Source organism: Cryptomeria japonica, chromosome 10 (genome assembly GCF_030272615.1).
Source record: "Cryptomeria japonica chromosome 10, Sugi_1.0, whole genome shotgun sequence".
In the NCBI taxonomy this organism is placed as follows: Eukaryota; Viridiplantae; Streptophyta; class Pinopsida; order Cupressales; family Cupressaceae; genus Cryptomeria; species Cryptomeria japonica.
The window spans coordinates 11927889-11948650 of record NC_081414.1 but is presented as its reverse complement, the minus strand read 5'-3'; the positions used below and the strand labels follow the sequence as shown (position 1 = coordinate 11948650).

General features: G+C 36.6%; 1 protein-coding gene across 3 annotated transcripts in view; it reads right to left on the bottom strand.

The window, feature by feature from the left end:
* Positions 1 to 20762, bottom strand: part of LOC131069371 (translation factor GUF1 homolog, chloroplastic) — a 291243-nt gene that overhangs the window by 90337 nt on the left and 180144 nt on the right. For all 3 annotated transcript variants that reach the window (XM_058004741.2, XM_058004742.2, XM_058004740.2), the window contains 5 exons: positions 17096 to 17176; positions 16880 to 16966; positions 15816 to 15887; positions 15519 to 15653; positions 15214 to 15287 (listed from right to left, as the gene is read on the bottom strand). In XM_058004741.2, coding sequence (XP_057860724.2) covers positions 15214 to 15287; positions 15519 to 15653; positions 15816 to 15887; positions 16880 to 16966; positions 17096 to 17176 — 449 coding nt within the window. The remainder of the gene's footprint in view (positions 1 to 15213; positions 15288 to 15518; positions 15654 to 15815; positions 15888 to 16879; positions 16967 to 17095; positions 17177 to 20762) is intronic.

Here is a 20762-nt window from a genome sequence, read left to right as displayed (position 1 = left end):
ATCAGATTTGTTCTTGTGAAATTTGCTTCAAGGAGTGAAGTAATATATATTGGGCCCGTATCTTGCATTATTGCTAGACATATTTGATATATAAAGAAGACATTTTTACGCTGGGTGTTTCTCCCTCGAGTAGGAGGGTTTTCCCTTGGAGATCAAACTGCAGATATTCTGACCAAACCTCTTTCAGAGTGAAGGTTGATCACTTTAGAAAAGGTTTAGGTATGATAGAAAGGTAATTTGCTTTGTAATCTATATTTGCATGTTTAATGTGTAAACTTCTTTGTCATGACAGGGCATTTTTTGGATTTTATCCCTTGGGTTCATATCTAAGAGGTGACGATCTCTCAAGATAATGAACACTCGTATGGAGACATTATAAGGTGATGATCTTATAATGTCCAAACCAGTTATCATGGTGGATCTCTAGTGGATCATGGATGAAGCCATGTTTGTGTTGTGGTAAAACATTCGTATTAAGTGTTAGTGCACATACCACAACTTGGATAAGATGAGAATTTAAATCTTTCTCATATGATTATCCTTAAGTATTGCGTGTTTAGGCAATACTGATATCATGTGCTTAGGTGATATCCTGTCATCAAAAGATTGATGTGATGGACATTTGTATCATGTGTCTAGGTGATACTTCATATCATGTGGTTAGGTGATATGACATTTGTATAAGGTGTTTTTGCACATACCACAACTTGGATAAGATGAGAATTTATGATTATCCTTAAGGATTGAGTGTTTAGACAAAACTGATATCATGTGCTTAGGTGATATCCTGTCATCATAAGATTTACATGATGGACATTTGTATCACGTGTTTAGGTTATATCATGTGATTAGGTGATATAATTTTCTCTAGTGTTAGATTGAGTGGAGAATGCTAACTATGATTTCAATTGTGATGCTTGAATATATTGTTTGCTTTTATCTTACCTAGCTAAGAGGGAGTGTTAATGCATAGATAGCTTCGGTAAGATAAATGACTGAATGAGAGATAAATGAAGTCTCTCATTCAATCATTTATCCTATCGATTATTCAAATGAATATCATCAAGCCCTCAATTGATGAGCATTCTTTATTTATATAGAATTCCGATGTGATAATCTATTATATTAGTTGCATTCACCGATTAGCAAATCAGGATAACCATCGCAAAACCGATTTGATGATTATCAGTAAACTGAACATCAATTAGTATTTAATGATTATGCTTGAACCGCTTGTTATCTGGGAGATGTAATAAACTCACACCGATTGATATCGGGTGTTAAGGAAAACATTCGAAGCATTAATATAACCATATACCGATCAGTATGACTTCGAATAAAATATGCACCGATCAATGATTAATGAATATAATCATTAGTTAAGTGATCGGTGTCTGTTAACATAGACACCGATTCACTTCGGTTACCTTGCAATACCAAACGCCATAATTAATACCGATTGGCATATTGGTTAAACATGTTACGTAAGTCTCGATTAGTATCGAGTTGGCAAATATGTCATATGTTATGTGATCACCGATTAATATCGGGTTGGCAAATATGTTATGTGTTATGTGATCACCGATTAATATTGGGCTGACAAATATGTTTAACACCGATTGATATTATATACCAAAGGGTGCGATCAAGTAGTGTCTTGATCGGTCATGTCCATAAGACATGACCGGTCAAGGCGCTGCTTGATCCTCCCCTCTCATATATATATATATATATATATATATATATATATATGTATATATATATATATATATATATATGGCATTTAAGAAAAAGGACAGAAATTATAAAATGCTCCTCTCAACTGCCATACAAAAGTAGACAATCACATTTATCATATCACATTTATCATATAAGTAGACAATACATAGATCAATAAAATATAACTAGAATATATCTTGCATATTGAATTGAGAATTGAACATCATTTACAACGACAACCTAGCAAAGAGGGCCTATGGTAGGCGATACAGAGCAAAAGAATCAGTTGAAGATTATAGGAAGAACTGCTCTGATGACTATGAGGTCCGAAGGTGCGAATATTCAAGGCTGAGTGTGCAGCAAATGCGACTCTATGAATAACGTCGGGTCCCAGATCAACTAACAGATTCAGGAAATTGCCTACAAGTCCGGGAATTTGAGGTGGTAAGACATCTTTTGCCAGGCATCGATTGGTCGCAAGATCCAATCACTGATTTTGAGGCAGTTATGGCAGCCCCAGGAAGAGATACTGACCAGTGGTTGCACCAGCAGATTGAGCGACTAATTCACCAGGGTGTCCAGTTCACCTACCACTTGATGGGTAACCTTGATTCTCACTCCTCCGAAGATGAGGGAACATCCAGTGCACCAAAGGAAGAGATCGAAAAGCCTGGAAAAAAGAAAGAAGGCTAAGGCCAGCAGAGGAACTCGGACATCCAAAAGAACAAGAAGGGAAAAGATCCCTATTAGGACACCAAAGGTCACTTCATCATCAAAAGACCCCAGTTCATCTAATGATGTAGTTGAACTAGATTATATACCTGCTCCGCCTTCCCAGAGTGATATTGACGCATTTGGAGTTGATGATCCTCCTACACCCGACATGCTGGATGTCGAGCTAAGAGCCATTGAATCAGCCAAACCTGATAATCAAGTTGCAGGAAGGGGAGATTCCATCCACTCAAGGGAATGAATTGCATGAACCCACCTAGCAGAGCCGCCATGAATTGCAGCTCCATAATACTATCAAGGATGACTCTACTATTGAAGGAGAGCAAAGGACAGATGAAACTCGCGAGCCTGAAAAGACTGAGGAACAACCATCACATGAAAATACTAGGCAGTTGTTCAATGAAGTGGGAAAGGAATTCGGCTGCGAGCAAGGAACTTGACACTTCCTCTACTCCTCCTGTAACGGAACAGCTGCAAATATGCGGTGAGCCGGCTGATAACATTAAAGAACAGAGTGTCAATTTAACCATAGCATCAGCCCAGACTGTACCTCAAGAATGCTTAATTGCTCGAGCTCAGTGCAAGGCCGCCCCCAAGCCACCCATCGATTTGGAGTACATCTTCTCACGCATAGACCAAGCCAAGGCCAAGGGGAAGAAAAAGCCTAAGGCATATTCCAAAATAACCAAAGATGAGCAAAAGAACCGTACCCTTCATATTGCCACCTTGCCTGTAGACAAGCCAGCAGATCATATTACACTGGCTGATTATAGCATCACGACTGTCCCCATCAGACAAGCCACAAAGGAGCAAAAAAAGGAGGAATTCAAGGATTTCGTACAAAACGTGCTCAGACAACTCGAAGAAATAACAGCTGAAAAGGACATGTATCGGGTTCGTGCTGAGCAGGCCAAGGGATATATTGATCAACTCCTGAGACCATTGCATAATGCCCCCAAATCCCATATTCCCCCAACGGCATTGGCACAAAGGACCACCACAAAATTTGAAGGAGTACGAGATACTGCCAGGGCCATCAAAGAATGGATGCGAGGCATTAAAGATAGAGGAGAGCATATCTTAAAGGATCTGCGCAAAATGGCCCTCCGTAGGGAAGCCAATATTATCAAAATGTGTAAGCTGAAGAAAGAATGCCACAACACTCATGAGGCAATTGTCAAGGCATTGCCCCTCATTAGGGCTCTATTCTGGACCTGTTGTCAGATCCCTACTGCTGATACTATCCTAAATCCTTATAGTGTCAATACCTTCAAAGAATGGTATTGGACCTGTTGGTTGAAAATTTTGTACACTTGGGGAAATATACAAAATTGTAGTTTCAACCACAGCACATGAGTAAAAACTCTCCTAATTAAGGGAAGGCTCCCCCTATCTAACTACAACTTGGAAAATAAAATAGGATGGGACAGCAGTCTTCCTTCTTTCTCCAAGAAAGACAATATCCTTTTCTCTTCACAAAAAAGGATAGCGATTGAATAACAGCAGTAACCACTTTTAAGTGAAATAAGAGAAAGGAAATGAAGTTTCCTGAAAGCGCAAAGACTTCCGTCACTTCCTTCGGGATGGGACAACAATATCAAGCTCAAAGACTTGACTATTGGAAGTCCTATCTACCCTTTGCCATACTAAATTTTACAAAGAATAAAAGATAATAGCGCAAAGACTGGAATAATCTATTTTTTTAACACAAAGACAAGAACTAATGCAAGCTCGAAGACTTGCTGCTATTTCTTATCAAACAGTAATTTTCTTCAAGAATAGACACAAGCTCAAAGACTTGCTGCTCCTTCTAGAGATTTTCCTATTTTAATTAATCTTCCCTACTTGCAGCACAAAGACTTCAAATCAGATTGCACTAAGCTCCTTTAGAAACACTTTGCATAGAAGAAATAAAAAGACTCAAACTCAAACATGTAGCTCAAAGACTCAAAACTTGAGTAATCCTTCTTTATTATTCTTCAAAAACTTTCAATTCACATACATAAGCTCAAAGACTTCTTGCTGTAAATTTGCCAGAGTTTTTGCTTGCTTTCCAAAAGATGATAATTACAATGGACTCCTCAAGTATTTATACAAGAGGAGCCTTGAGAAAAAGGTGGGAGGATCCTAACTAACTTGAGAGATTCTCTCAACCACCAAGACTCGTTCAATAAATAACTGAGACTTCATTAACTAACTAAGAGTTACTCCAACTAACTAAGACTTATTCCAACTACAGTCCTAATCGGACACAACTTGTAGTTGCCTTACATGTAATTACAAAAGTGCAAGTAATGTGTAACTTGCATTTTACAAAAAATACTTTTACATGCAACTTGTCAAAACTAAATTACAACTAAAGATTACAAAAGAGGGAAAATTCAACTAAGTGTTGAAAAACACTTAAGATGCATTTTGTGAAGACACAAATCCTCGAAATTTTTGGATGCTCGCTTGTAATTCATCAGGATTCTGTTCATGGGTGTTCTTGGCAACAACCATAGTCTTCACAATAGTGTCGTGACAGTGGAGGAGTGCAGAATTGTTTTTATCCAAGATAGACTGGATTTCATGCAAAAAGGCTTGGTGTTTCATAAATGCTTGAATCAAAGCTGTCGAGAATTGTTCGCTCCTCCATTCATTATGAATCCTCATCTGTAAATCAACAAGAACCTCTTCTTCTGGAATCAGCTCTCCATTCTGACTTACTATGTTGCAAGAAACCCTTTCACAATGTGAGACAATACCTCGGTAAACTTCAGCCCGGAATCTCCTTGCATCATCGATCTCCTCAATGAGGGATTTAAGGACAAGGGTCTTGTTTTCCATGAGTTCTTCAAATTCCAAGTACATGACCCTGGAAGAGATGATGGCATGCTCTTGCAAAATACCTAGCTGTTGTTGGGGCATGGTATGCCAGATTGTTAGACTTTTCTCAACACTTTCTAGATTCTTTTTGAAAGTGTTAGAAGTCTGATCCAATTTTCAACACACTTTCTTGTTGATGATCAGGAGATGGCTCGTATGCTGAAATGGGAATTGCATTCTGAGGAGACTCATTCACGAGCAAATCAGGAGGAGAAAGAGGCATCTCAATGGAAACTGGAGGAATGACCTCATGAGGCGAGTCTGAAACTAGAGACTTAGGAGCATCATCAGATTGCTACCCCTCTTCTGGATTATCCAGATCGATCACCTGAACATGGTATCGTGATTTTTCCTTCCCACGAATAGTCGTCTCCTCAGGGGGAAGTACTAATGCACGACTGACTCGTAACTTGATCCTTGTGCCCAAAGATGAAGCACCCTCCTTGTTGTCGATCTGAATCTCAGATTTCGTCCAAGAGGCCCCATAGAATCATCTTCTTTACCAACCTTGATTTTAATAAGTCTAACAGCATTACTTTTCAGCCACGCGTTAGTGTTGGCCAAGATAGGCTGAAATCTGTCAAGGATCGAGATGCACTCTTTGTGCGACCATTAGATCAAAGGAAGTGGAGCTTCTTCAACCCTCCGTGAAGTGTATTCAGGATCAAGTATATGCCCATCATCAATCATCCGTTGTGGGATATCCGCCAAGTTCAAGTAAACAATTTGCTCAACAGTGAGCCTGCAGTAATCCATTTTGAGGACTTCGGCTTCTGTGCGGAGATCTACCCAGATGTCTTCAATGCGATGAACATGCACAAAGGATTTCTTGATCTTCTCCTTCATACCTCTATAATCAAAATCAGCTCTAGGTTTGAACCTTTTAAGCTTGATTTCCTGCAATTCAGCCTCCATGGCTTTAGCCTTCACAGATGTGACAAGAGAGTATCGACCAATTTTCAATGGGTTTGTGGTAGAGGTCCCCATTCCAATCTTGTGTCTAGCAGACTGAAAAGTGTGAACAGCCATGATTTGTCTTCCCAACTCCATAAGAATTATCTTATCGGTTGGGTATCTTGGAAGCATATATGGCTGACCATCATAGCATCCTATCCTCATATAGGTGAAGGTGGGAAATTGCAGAAACAAACACCCATACTCAGACACCTTGACCCATGCCTCATCTGATACTCTTTTGTTCCTGAGATTTCTGTCAAACTGACACATGAAATATCCGAAGAATGCATCTTGGACCCTTCTGAAATGCAGTCTGCTAGGTATCAATGGCAACTGGTCATAATATTCCCAAACTGGTATAAGCGAGCGATCACCCTTGGTAGAAAGACCTCGAAAGTGTCTAAGTGATGCTGCTAAATATACCAAATAAGAATTCATGAAGAAGGTCATGGTGGTAGGAACTGCTGCAAGTTGTTCGCACAAGGCATCGCTGATGACTTCCCCCCATGAAATGTGATGTGACTGTCGTATGAACATAATGAACTGATACATCCATGGCTCAAAGACATTGGAATGGTCAAGGCCCATCATCCTGTTGAGAAGAGTGATGGTGTCTCCTATCTCCCATTTGAAATCACAATGGTACAACTTTGCCCACCTTGAGAAGGAAGGACGTGGCTCTTGGATCCACCTATTGATGTGCCGCTTGCAATCTTTTTCCCTCTTCACGTAATATTCTGCTGCACTTTCTTTGGTGATTTCCATATATACAGGTGCAAGAGGTATTCTGAAGACCTTCTCGATTGTATCCGCATCAAGACAAATTATAGCTTCACCATCATCATTTTTTATGACTCTTGATTCCTTGTCAAAATGATGGGCGCATGCAAGAACAAACTCAGGTTCTAGGGCAGCCACTGGGAAGGAAGATGCATGATGGATATGGCTGTCCAACAGCCGCTGCAAGTTATTATCCTATGGATCTTCTACCCTGTTGATGAATTCTGCCATATCAATGCGCTCTATCTCTGTGTCTCTGATGCGATCCAAAGGAGAAGAAACCTAGGAACGTGCAACCTCATTCTGATATTTGTCATATTTGTATTTCATTTTCTTTGGAGTTGGAGATGCCGGCAAATCTGACATTGATTGTGAACCTAGAATGCTGTGATGAAGACTTAAAAGAGTTAAGGCAACATCATAGTCAACTGCAAATATCATTCTTCCTTCTCCAAATGGGTAAAACTCTGATTCTTGATTTTCGCGATTTTGTGAGAGGAAGAGGGTAAATATGTAGAAATGGGAAAATCTTGACTTCGACCAATTTCGGATCTTGGGAGAATTTTCGCAAGTATACAAGTTGGAAAGGACATACATGCAATCGGGGTTTTAAAACCCGAATACAAGTACACTTGTAAATTCGAAAATGGAGAAATGGACGAAAAATGAGATTTTGACTTACGGGAAATGATGGAAATGGAAAGTACGGATATGGGAAACATGAATGGATAGAAATGGGAAAATCCGGGAAAGTCATTTTCATGAAAATGGGAAGAACTCTTCAACATGTAATCCGGTTTTTAAAACCCAAATTTGCAAGGGAGGGGTATTTCACACTTTTTAACTTGGAATTTTAACCAAAAATGGTTAAATTCTTTAACCGTAGGGGAAGAACAAGAATTTCCAGCGAACTTGTAATCGAGATTAAAAATCCCGAATACAAGTAAAGAGGGAATTTTGGGAAGAACAATGCAATTGAAAAATTGTATACCAAGGGGAAAATTTCTCTCACAAAAACCGAATTTTGGGGGAAGAACAACACATATTTACAAAAATGCAACTAAGAAAGAAAAACAAGAAAACAAGAAAATAACAAAAGAAGGAAAGAAAGGAAAGAGAACATACCTTTCTTGAAATGCAAAATGCTTCTCCAATAATGCAACAATTCTTAGAATGAAGAAGCAAAACCGGAAAAAACGAGCAATCCGTAATGCCAAAACCCTTAACACGTTTTTGTAAAAATGCCCCAAACTGATAAATGTAACAGCAATCCTGAATTTGGAAGATCAAATTACCAATGAGAGAGCACGCCTAAAAGGATTTGAGCAAAACACCCAAGGAGGAAGTAGAAAAAATGATGATTAATGTTGCAAAACGTAGCCAAAGGGAGTCACGTGGAAAAAACGTGGCCATCATTTGCACACCAAGTGGCATCATTTAATAGCTCAACAATCCTCCTAAACTCCACGCTTAGATGAGAAAGGGCAAAACGATTTAGGAGAGTGGAGTTTGTTGAAGATTTGAATCCTCAAAAAGTGGCATTTATGAAAAACGTGGTTGCTGATTTAGGGCAAAAAACCAGCCAATGCAACCTGCGAAAAACCAGCCAATGCAACTTCCATTTGGCGTGAAAGATGTCCATGAATGCATGAAAATAGGATGCAAACCAAAACGCCTCCTTCCTCCAACAATCTCTCCACAAAATTTGCCTTGAAATGGTCAAAAATCGTTTTTCCTTGCATTTCGGGTTTTTTGGAGCAAAAGACAAGTTTGAATTTGCATAAGAGAATGCAAATCGGGTTTTTGGGAGAAGAATACAAGTTTTAATTTCACTTTTTCCACTTACAAGGCAAAATCGGGATTTTTTAGACAAATGACAAGTTTTATTTTTCACTTTTTCACTTGCCAAGCCAAAATCAGGATTTTTTCGACAAATGACAAGTTTAAAATTGTCAAAAATGCACTTGCAAGGCAAAATCGGATTTTTTGGAGCAAACTGCAAGTTTTAATTACTTGTAAAAGGGAAATAAAATCCCTAAAACAAGTTAGAAATACTTGCACATATGTAATGGGGATTTAAAATCCCTATTACATATGTGAAAACCATTAAAGTAGGGGTTTTTAGACCAAACTGCAAGTTTACTTGTAATTGAGCCAAAAAATCCCTATTTTAACTAAACAAGACTAAAAACAATAAAAAAGATAAAAACAACAAAGGGGAAATTTAAAACAAATTACAAGTAACATCTTTTAAATAAAAGTGCACATGTAATAAATCAAAAATTCCCCTACAACAACCAAAACAATGAATATCATTAAAACTTGCAGTTTGAAGAAAATTCTCCACCTGCAGTCGAGGTTTTAAAACCCAAAATTGAAGGAAAGGCATAGCAAACGAACCCAGAATTTGACGAAATTCGAAACGTAGTTCGAGGATAGACTGAGGATTAAGCCAGTCCAAGGATTCGTCAAAATTCTGCCTCGAGAAGCATGCCATAGAGTAAAAATTTTCATTTTTTCACAAAAACTTCATATAGTGGTCCTTCATTTTTGGAAACAAAAATGAGGACAACAGGACATCAGCATGAAGGATGACATGAGGGATAATATCAATAAAATGCATGATAAGTGCAATGACACTTTATCAAATGTGAAGAATCTTGGTGAAAGAATCCTCAAATCCATGGTTCCCGGTTGGAAAAATAGTATGGAGGATAGTGAGGTACAACCGCAATGGGAGGACCGGCTCAATCCTAGGGTCGCTTACTCCGTAGAGGATCTAGATTTTGCTTCTGAGCTTCAAGCAAACATATCATGTTTTGAAAATCACAAGTCATACTGGAGAGAGGAGTTGGAGAATTTGGATGGCCTCCTACAAGGTATCCATTACAAAATGTTCAATCCCCCTATGTTGCTGATGACCGAATTATTCAAGTTATGCCTGAGATTTCAGGACTACGTTCGGGTAGAGCATGCAGCTGATCGGGATATCTGGGGAGAGTATCTGCACGACGAGGTCGAGTTCATCACCAAAGAATCTAGAGCTGGAAAAGAGAAAGTGCTTTTTTCTTTTAAATTTTGAAAAGTGCACTTGTCGGCCAAAAGGTCATATTTGATTTCCAAGTCAACTGTAAACTTAAAACTTTGTGTATGTGCACTTTATTGAATTATTTTGGATAAGTTTTAATTAGCTTTTGGGTAGTTATTGCTCTCTTTGGGGTAGTTGTTGATATTTACCCTCCATTTATGGGTATGGGTACCTTTTGTAAGGATGAATCTGGGCTACTTGTTTAGATTAGATCTTGACCATTCATCTATTTTTGGAAGCCTATTTAAAGGGACTTGTTTTCCCTCATTTTGTAAGAAGTTCATGGATTGTTGCTAAAACTCTGGCAAAATTTACACACAATATTAATGCAAAATTATGACTGTTCCAATTTCATTGTGAGTGCATGGTCTCCTTCTTCAACAATTTGAATTATTCAGTTATGTTTCTTTCGTTTCTATAGCATTTTCTAGATAAACATCTGATAGAATCATCGTTGTTCATACCATTAGGGACTGACTGATTGTTATTTCTTTTGCATGGTTAATCTGAACCGTTCATATGCTTAGTTCGGTTATTGAACAATTATTGAATGAATGTTAAAGTTCTGAAGATGTTTTTAATAGCATGAAAACTCTACTTTCCTTGAAGATCGCACTAGATTCATACAAGTATTGTGCTTAAATGGTTGATAGTGTTTAATCTAGTTATTTGGAGGTGTTTGTCTATTTTCTTAATATGCTATCTTAGTTAAATAATTTAGACTTTTTGTACCTCTCTTTCCCTATCCCTCTTTTTTCCCCTACTAAGAAGAGAACCCACAATCCTGCTGAAATAGTATCATCCAACTGGAACCAATCGATAACGAGACTGTTAGAATTTTAGGGAACTCATTCAGCAATTATCCATATTACCGTAAGTCCCCTTTGTGTTTCCAGCAAAACACATCAAACCACTGAGCAATCCCATAGTCAAGACCTGACAATCAAAACCTTGAGGTCGTCCCCTTTGATCAAACGAAAAACAACATTAGGGATTTCCTTATCTCAAGAGAGGATAGGTTACTCAGCGAGTACATTCTATTTTGCGTTGGTCGGATGGAGTTTGCAGCAATGCGACTTTAGACACGTCAACAGATATCCACCAACTTTAAATCAACAATTTGCTCAACAGTGAGCCTACAGTAATCCATCTTTAGAACCTCGACCTCTATGCGGAGATCAACCCAGATGTCTTCAATAAGATGCACGTGCACAAAGGATTTCTTGATCTTCTCCGTCATACCCCTGTAATCAAAATCAGCTCTAGGTTTAAAACCTTTTGAGCTTAATTTCCTGCATTTCAGTCTCCATGGCCTTAGCTTTCACAGATGTGACAAGGGAATACCGGCCAATTTTCAATGGGTTTGTGGTAGAGATCTCCATTCCAACCTTGTGTCTAGCAAATTGACGAGCGTCGACAGCCATGATCTGTCTTCCCAACTCCATACGAATGATCCTATCAGTTGGGTATCTAGGAAGCATATATGGCTGACCACTATAGTATCCGATCCTCGTATAGATGAAGGTGGGGAACTATAGAAACAAACATCCATATTCGCATACCCTTTCCCATGCCTCATCTGATACTCTTTTGTTCCTCAGAGTTCTGTCAAACTGACACATGAAATATCCGAAGAATGCATCTTGGACTCTTCTGAAACGCAGTCTGCTGGGTCTCAAAGGCAACTAGTCGTAATATTCTCGAACTGGTATAAGTGAGCGATCACCCTTGGTAGAAAGACTTGGAAAGTGTCTAAGTGATGCTGCCAAGTATACCAAATATGAGTTCATGTAGAAAGTCGTGGTGGAAGGGACTGCTGCAAGTTGTTCACACAAGGCATCGCTGATGACTTCTCCCCATGATATATGATGCGACTGTCTTATGAACATGATGAACTGGTACATCCAGGGCTCAAAAACATTAGAATGTTCAAGACCCATCATCTTGCTGAGAAGGGTTATGGTGTCTCCTATCTCGCATTTGAAATCATAGCGGTACAACTTAGCCCACCTTGAGAAGGAGGCTTGTGGCTCTTGGATCCACCTGTTGATATGTCATTTACAATCTTTTTCTCTCTTCATGTAATACTCAGCTGCATTTTCTTTGGAGATTTCCATGTAAACAGGGGCAGGAGGTTTTCTGAAGACCTTCTCGATTGTATCTGCATCAAGACGAATTATTGCTTCACCATCATCATTTTTGATGACTTGTCTCTTTGTCAAAATGATGGGCGCAAGTGAGAACAATTCAGGTTCTAGGGCCACCACCGGGAAGGAAGATGCATGATGGATATGGCTGTCCAACAACCACTGCATGTTGTTATCTTGTGGATCTTCCACCCTTTTGACAAACTTTGACATATCCACGTGCCCTATTTCTGTGTCTCTGATACAATCCAAAGGGGAAGAAACTTGAGAAGGTGCAACCTCGTTCTGATACTTGTCATATTTGTACTTCATCTTTTTTGGAACTGGAGATGACGGCAAATCTGACATTGATTGGGAACCTGGAATACTGTGATGAAGACTTAAAAGCGTTAAGGCAACATCATAGTCAGCTGCAAATAACATTCTTCCTTCTTCAAATGGGAAAAACTTCGATTCTTGAACTTCAGGATTTTGTGAGAGGAAGAGGGGAAATGTATGGAAATGGGAAAACCTTGACTTTGACCAATTTCGGATCTTGGGGAAATTTTGGCAAAGTATACAAGTTGGAAAGAACATACATGTAATTGGGTTTTTAAAACCCGAATGCAAGTACACCTATAAATTTGCAAATGGAGAAATGGATGGAAAATGAGAATTTGACTTGCGGAAAATGACGGAAAGGGAAAGTATGGATATGGGAAACATGAATGGATAGAAATGGGAAAATCCGGGAATGTCATTTTCATGAAAATGGGAAGAACTTTTCAACATGTAATCCGGTTTTTAAAACCTGATTTTAAAAGGGGGGGTATTTCACATCTTTTCAACTTGGAATTTTAACCAAAAATGGTTAAATTCTTTAACTGTAAGAGAAGAACAAAAATTTCCAGCCATAAGGGAAGAACAAAAATTTCCAGCCAACTTGTAATCGGGATTTTAAAATCCCAAATACAAGTAAAGAGGGAAAATGGGGAAGAACAATGCAATTCAAAAATTGAATATCAAGGGGAAAATCTCTCTCACAAAAACTAATTTTTGAGGGAAGAACAACATATTTACAAAATTACAACTAGAAAGGAAAACTAAAAAAACGAGAAAATAATAAAATGAAACAAGAAAGAAAGGAAAACATACCTTGAATAAAACTGAAAATGCTTCTCCAAAAATGCAATCAATCTTGGAATGAAGAAGACAAACCAATAAATAGAGAGAATTCACAATGCCAAACGCTAGCCACAGTTTTGCAAAAATGCCTTATGTAGAAAAACGTGGCAGCAAATGCAAAGGAAATGGCATGAAAGATGTTTGAATCTCCTTCAACCTTCAACGCCTTATCATTCCAAGAAAAAAGGATTCATAACATTGCTGATTCGTGGCATTCCAAATGGCAAAAAACGTAGTTTTTGAAAAAACGTGGTTGCTGTTATAAAGCTAAAAACCAGCAATCCCAATCTCCATGTGGCGTGAAAGGTGTCCAATCATGCATGAAAATAGGAAGGAATCCTAAACGCCTTCCTCCAACAAATTCTCCACAAAAAATTGCCTAAAATCCTCAAAAAATGTTTTTCCCTTGCAAATCGGGTTTTTGAAGACAAAGTGCAAGTTCGAATTGCATAAAACAATGAAAATCAGGTTTTTTGGAGACTATAACAAGTTTGAAATTTCACTTTTTCAACATGTTAGGCAAAATCGGGATTTTTTGACCAAATAGCAAGTTTAAAATGTCAAAAATGCAAAATCGGGTTTTTGAAAACAAAGTGCAAGTTTAAAATTGTCACTTTTTCATTTACAAAGCAAAATCGGGTTTTTTGGAGAGAGCTGCAAGTTTAAAATCACTTGCAAAGGGGAAATAAAATTCCTCTAACAAGTTATAATTTAATTGCACACATGTAATAGGAGTTTAAAATCCCTCTTACATGTAAAAACCATTAAAGTAGGGGTTTTTGGAAAGAACTACAAGTTTACTTGTAACTTAACCAAAAAATCCCTATTTTAACTGAAAAAGCCAAAAAACAATAAAAACAATAAAGGGGAAATTTAAAACAAATTACAAGTTTTTATTTTTTTAATAAAGTGCACATGTAATAAGCTAAAAATTTCCCTACAAAGACCAAAACAATGGAAATCATTAAAACTTGCAGTTCAAGGAAAATTCTCCACCTGCAGTCAGGGAGAAAAAACCCGAAATTGAAGGAAAGGCATAGCAAACGAACCCAGAATGCGACGAAATTTGAAACGTAGTTCGAGGATGGACTGAGGATTAAGCCAGTCCAAGGATTAGTCAAAATTCTGCCTCGGGAAGCGTGCCATAGAGTAAATTTTTTCATTTTTTCACAAATAATTTATGTAATGGTCCTTCATTTTTTAAAACAAAAATGAGGACAACAATTATGATGTTCTTTGCACAAATGAAGCATTCTTTCAAACCAATCCCCATACACCATATCATTAAAGCAAATAAAGAATTATTTTTAAAGATTTTATTAAATGATTTTATAATTAATATGACATCATTATATCTCCTGCCTCTTATCAAGCAAGAATAAATGAATTTTTAGTATACTTATACAATTTTGTATTTTAGTGTCTTTTGGTTTTTTAAAGTTATTTTTAGGAATTTTTAACTAATCTATATTTTAAAAATTCAAATATTAGTTTTTATATATTATTTTAATAGCCATCCCCCCACCAACCTAGAAATTCGTGATAAAGTTGTCGTTCTAGGAACCCATCCCCATCCTCACAACTCGGAGAAACACTACCAAAGCCTCATAATCAAACTGTTAAGGTCATTTTCATAGTAACGACAAAAACTGAGCACAATGCATGAAAATATATTTTTCTTCAATTTAAATGAAAAAACATGCCTTTCTAGAAATGAGTCGACCACAAAGGTATTATTGACCAGTGGTTGATACTTACTCAACAAATGAATACTCCATACTAGCATAACCTTTGCTTCTTGATTTGAGTTGATCAAAGAAATCCCCCGCCATCTAATGAACAGGCCAACATACAGTGAGGAAGACAGCGTTCATTCTTGACATCAAACCTAGAAATTGAAATTGAAATTTTATTAATCACATCAAGTAGTGAAAATTGATCAATGTGAATAAAAGACAAATTAGAATGTAAGGTGTAAGAAGTGAGGAAGCATCCAATACATATCACAAGAGAAATTATCCAATCCATATTTCACAATTGAACTACATAGAACTTTTGAATACCTCTGCTAGCGGTAATTCATACACAATCGAAACTCTATTTTCATTCATGTACTTCATCTCTTTAAATTCACCTCGCCTATCTTGAGCAAGCTCCATAAGAGAACCAATATACTCTTTAGGAGTAAACATTTCAATCTGTAAATAGGAATCATATTACATATTTTAGCATTCCTTACATAAAACTCTTTCCAGATTAGTTGAAAGTATAACCAATATCATTAAATAAAACATTAAACACTGAAATCAAATTAGAAAGATGTTTGTGATCAAATAGTCAAAAATCTAAAGGGCTATAACCTTGACAAACGGTTCTTCAATTGACTTTCTTATTCCAGGCTCTGGCAGCACAGACGGATTGGAGCATTCCACCTGAATCGCATAAAAAATGCCCAATAAAATACTAGAATAAATTTCCTCTACAAAGCATCATATCCATTCAAGAAAGAAGTACTTGTGTTTCCATCATGGAATATGATAGTGCCCGAGATTTTGAAAATGTCTCTGCAATATGATGCGTCCCCGGGTAACATAGCAAAAAAGAAGACAACAGATTGTCTGGAAGGGAAAGATTATTGTTGCTATTTAATTTGAAGCTGGTTACTTAACCCATAGAGCGAGGTTAGATAATTCCTAACCAGTTGAAAACTCATTTCTATATTTAATAACAACAACCTCAGGTTTCAACAAGGATAAAGATAATTTTGGAAGTCGCCACAAAGTGAGACCTCTCACCTATGTTATGGAGATAAGCCTTCATGGATGCTAGCCAGTTAATGCATTTTATAATGTTAATTAAGATGCAATTTCAGTTAAAATAATCAGTAATTGCATCCACCCAATCATTTTCATTGTAAAGAAGAGAAAATCTAATGTACCTACATTTAAAATGCAAACTACACCATGATCCGAATTGTGGCTCATTACTATAATTTAGATATTACAGCATGATACATTCGGTTGCAATCTTTTCATTCTTAAACCACCATTGAATCTACTTGTATGCATTAATACCTACCCTACTTATATTCACTCTATAGTACAAATGATTACCTACAAGATAATGTCAATAGAAAGGGAAAATAAAAAACGATGTGACAGAGACAACTCTTTTAGAGAACCTAGACGTGCAGATTTCTCTTTGCAAGTATAAAGCTTCTGTACACTTTGCCTTTTCAATGACAACATAGAATAGGCTGATATGCTATCAGACTTGTACAAATCACTATGGCAAGTTCAAATCAACATGAGGGAGAGATAAAAAGATGAATTAGATAAGCAGCAGACAAAATTCAAAACATGTTCTATAATTGCAATAGCATATTGCAATAAAGCACATAAGAAGACGTTTTGCAACACTTAACCATTTTCCCATTTGTGCAGTTGACCCTGTAGACCACACTTGGTGCTGTTGTTATTAAATTCAAGTTGTATTCCCGCTCCAGCCTTTCCTGGCCAGCACATATGTCAATTTCTCAGTGTTTGCTTCAGGATCAATAAAAGTCAGAGTCATAGCATTCAAAGTATGATAAGTGTCAGAGTTATAACATTCAATGTAAGTATTAATTGGTTCATAATACCTGAACAATTTCCATGTGCAAAAGTCCAAGAAATCCACATCGAAAACCAAAGCCCATTGCACTTGATGACTCAGGTTCAAACTGTGGCAGTGTATAAAAAAAAACGTTTATAGCCGCATGACAAGATTCAGGAATTATAGAGAGGGACAATAAAGTATTAGTATGCCATACACGTGCTCAACTAGAGTTTGAAATTATTTTCCGCTACCTTAATATTTTATTGTCCAATATAGAGACCTAATAGATGTAAATCTTGTCTAAAGGATGGTAACAGTTGCCACCATCATATGCCTTTGTGTTGCATTCGCATGCTAATTTCCTTAAAGATCATCATGTTACGATTTTATCTTTATATAATCTACTGATTTATGCTGAATAGCCTGATTGTATGATTGGTTCCAAGATACAACATTAGCAACAAAATTATGTCTCAACATTCATGCAATCAATTAAAAGTAACTCTAGTATTTCTTCTATGCTGACTAAAACACAAATCCTTGTGCAAAAGGCTTTCCTTATGAAAGTCTTGGAGTAAAAAACATTTTAAGTTTCACAGGATTATTAAACACCAAGATTTCTATAGAAAACCCCCATTTACACTAATACTTAAAACTGCTCCATCATTTCTATCAGCGTTTTGTATCTTTATTTACCACCCATAATGACAAGAGTATGGTATGATGATCAAAGTCCCCTAGTTTTGAGGTCATACATCCTACAGATATTACCTCAATTCTCAACTTCAAAGTATCAACTTTCAATAACAACTGAAGATGCATGCCCAAAACTGATATTATTTGCATGTCTGTAATGTTCTTTCTTGGAATGCTTAGAATGTGCCTTCAAAAAGATAGCTATAGCATGCAACTAATATCATGAAGTTACTTATGGGTTACTTAAGGAAACAATTCTAACTTAATAATGGTTTGATACTTGATCAAATATGTATATTTCAGTAGAAATAATGCAATTAATAATGGTGTTATATTCTAATCTGAATCACTGTCAATGAAAATCTGATATAATGATTGTCTTTAATAGGTATAAAATACAAACAATCCAATGTTTCAGATTACTCTATATGATTATACGATGGAGATATGAGGGCTATCCATCACTTGAATAGCTGTGTCTGATTGACCTTTACATCCTTGCTATAATCTGGCGCTGTGTCTGATTATTGCTCTCCAATTGTGCGTACTTAACCTTGTATATGGATGGTTAACACCCTCCTTGCACAAGGCTGATAATGGCTTGATTGAGCACTGCTAACTGAAGAAGTATATATAAAAATCTCAAAATAACCTTTCATATATATCTTTTCCAAGAGAGTTTTCTTTTCACAAATAGGCGCTTCCCAACCATCGGTCACATCTCTTCATTAACAAATTGTTTCTTTCTTTCAATTACTCCTTCTCTTAATGAATCGCACCACTTTAGATGCAAACATTAATCACACTCTTGTTAATAATCAAATCACACCTTTCTAGGAATAGTCCCTTCTTCCTTTAATGCTTTTTCTTTTTAAAAACAAGATACACTTCAATCGAACCTTTTGGGAACACAGACCCCTGCAAACTAACCATTATTTAATCACTAACTTTTTACGAAAATAGGCAATTAATCTAATCACATTTTGTGTCTTCTGTTGAATTATTTAATAATAAATCTCTGCCTTTTAATGATGCACTTCAATAATCTGTTCGCTGTTCATGTACCTTAATCACTGCCTCTTATAGAATAATACTAAGCACTGCTTTTGGACTTTCTTTTGTCTTAATAATCGCACCTCATAGCAATTATTTGTGTTTGTTATTAAGTATGCCACTCTTCCAAAATATAGACGCTGCTCCAATATTAGTCTTTTGAAAATTGCTTGCATCACATGATCATCGGCCAGCCTATTATTCATACCTTTTGAAGATTTAGAATGCCACCTTATCATACATGTTGCACCCTCTTTGTGTTTGTAAAAAAAGCGATGTTTTGTTATAATCACTGATGTGTATGCAATGTCTCTTTTTAGGGACAATGCAATATAACCACAAAATGCAATGCTCTAATACCACTTGTAATGAGATAGGGAACAGTTAACTCTATCAATCAATTGCAAGAGACTTCTTCACTTAAAAGTCTCAAATAATGCTTAAAATAATAATAATAGAAGTTATATTGCAAAATAATAATTTATGATATCACTTTATATATATATATATGATCTGCAACTATGTATGCAAATGAGATATCCAATCAGCAGAGATGAAGAGAGAATGCTTCTCTTTCTGATATGTTACCATGTGATTATGCTTTGAATCTCCTTCCTTAGATTATAGCAATGATGCTATAAGAGCTATCTGATCAGGCAAATCGAACTTATGCTGATAATGATCTTCAATTACTAACAGTGATGAGATATGATTGCTGTCTCTGATTGTTACTTGAAACTCGTGCAATAATGGTGTTGTTTCTGATATACACTTGGAAGTATGCAACCACACTGCCAAAGGCAATGAATGCTCGAGAGAGCAGATCTGTTAGGATACAAATAAAGGCAAGACAAATTCAATTGATGTCTGATTGAATGAGTTTGAACTCCCTTATGTATCTTACACGCTGGGAATGGTTGCATCCTAAGAGACATGTCCCATATTAATTAGGTCTCTCTATAATTAGATCGCACCTCCTCATAACATAAGCAGATTGATTTAATATGCAAATTTTTACTTTTCATAATCAAGGACTATTTGTTAAGTCTAACTAATTGCTGCCATTAATTATTCCAAACGCACATGTTATCTGTGTCTTAGTTGATATCCTTTGGTTGTTATCTCTTAATCGCTGCTATATTAATTCAGATCGGTTGTCATTATTCATTAACCATTACTTGGTCTAATTGCTCGAACATGGTCCATGGGAATTGATATTCCATCTGCCTTCAAAATTGCAGCAATGATGATGTAGATTTACTTATCAGGCTTAATCTTCCTTTTATGGATACTCAATCAGTTTAGTTGATGCCTTAGTCTGATCATCTTCCTCTGACATGGATTAATGGATCCCCTTATGTCAGATCTCATATGGCAGCGATAATAAAGAATGGATCTATATATGGTCGATGATATATGGATATGTATTGTCTTCATGATGGAGAGGGATTGGCATAAAAGACCTCCATGATTACTTGTGTATCACCAGCATTATGATCACTACTTCGGTATGGATCATGCTGATGCAAGTATTGTCATTGATGTCAAATTAATTGAAAGCAGGAAGCATCTAAAATGACATCACAGAAAGAATGAAAGTATCTAAAATATATCCTAAAGTCGGGTGTTGGTTTGGAAGTTTCCTAGCAAATCAGCACGATGAAGCAGAAGATTACAGTGAGCATGGTTCGTATCTATATCATTATCTGAAGGCAAAAATAGAAATCAAATGAAAACTATTAATGGAAAGACTTTATAAATAATCCGATATATTTATTACCCAATATATAATATGGAAAGACTTTATAATTATCGGCAAATATATTAATATAGCGGCAAGTTTATTAAAGCGAAAAAATGTTTTGATGGCGGATGTATTAACCAAGTATTTTTTACGATACCTCATGAGTGTTAATATATTGAACAATATTATCGGCGGCACACTTTAAATTAATTAAAGC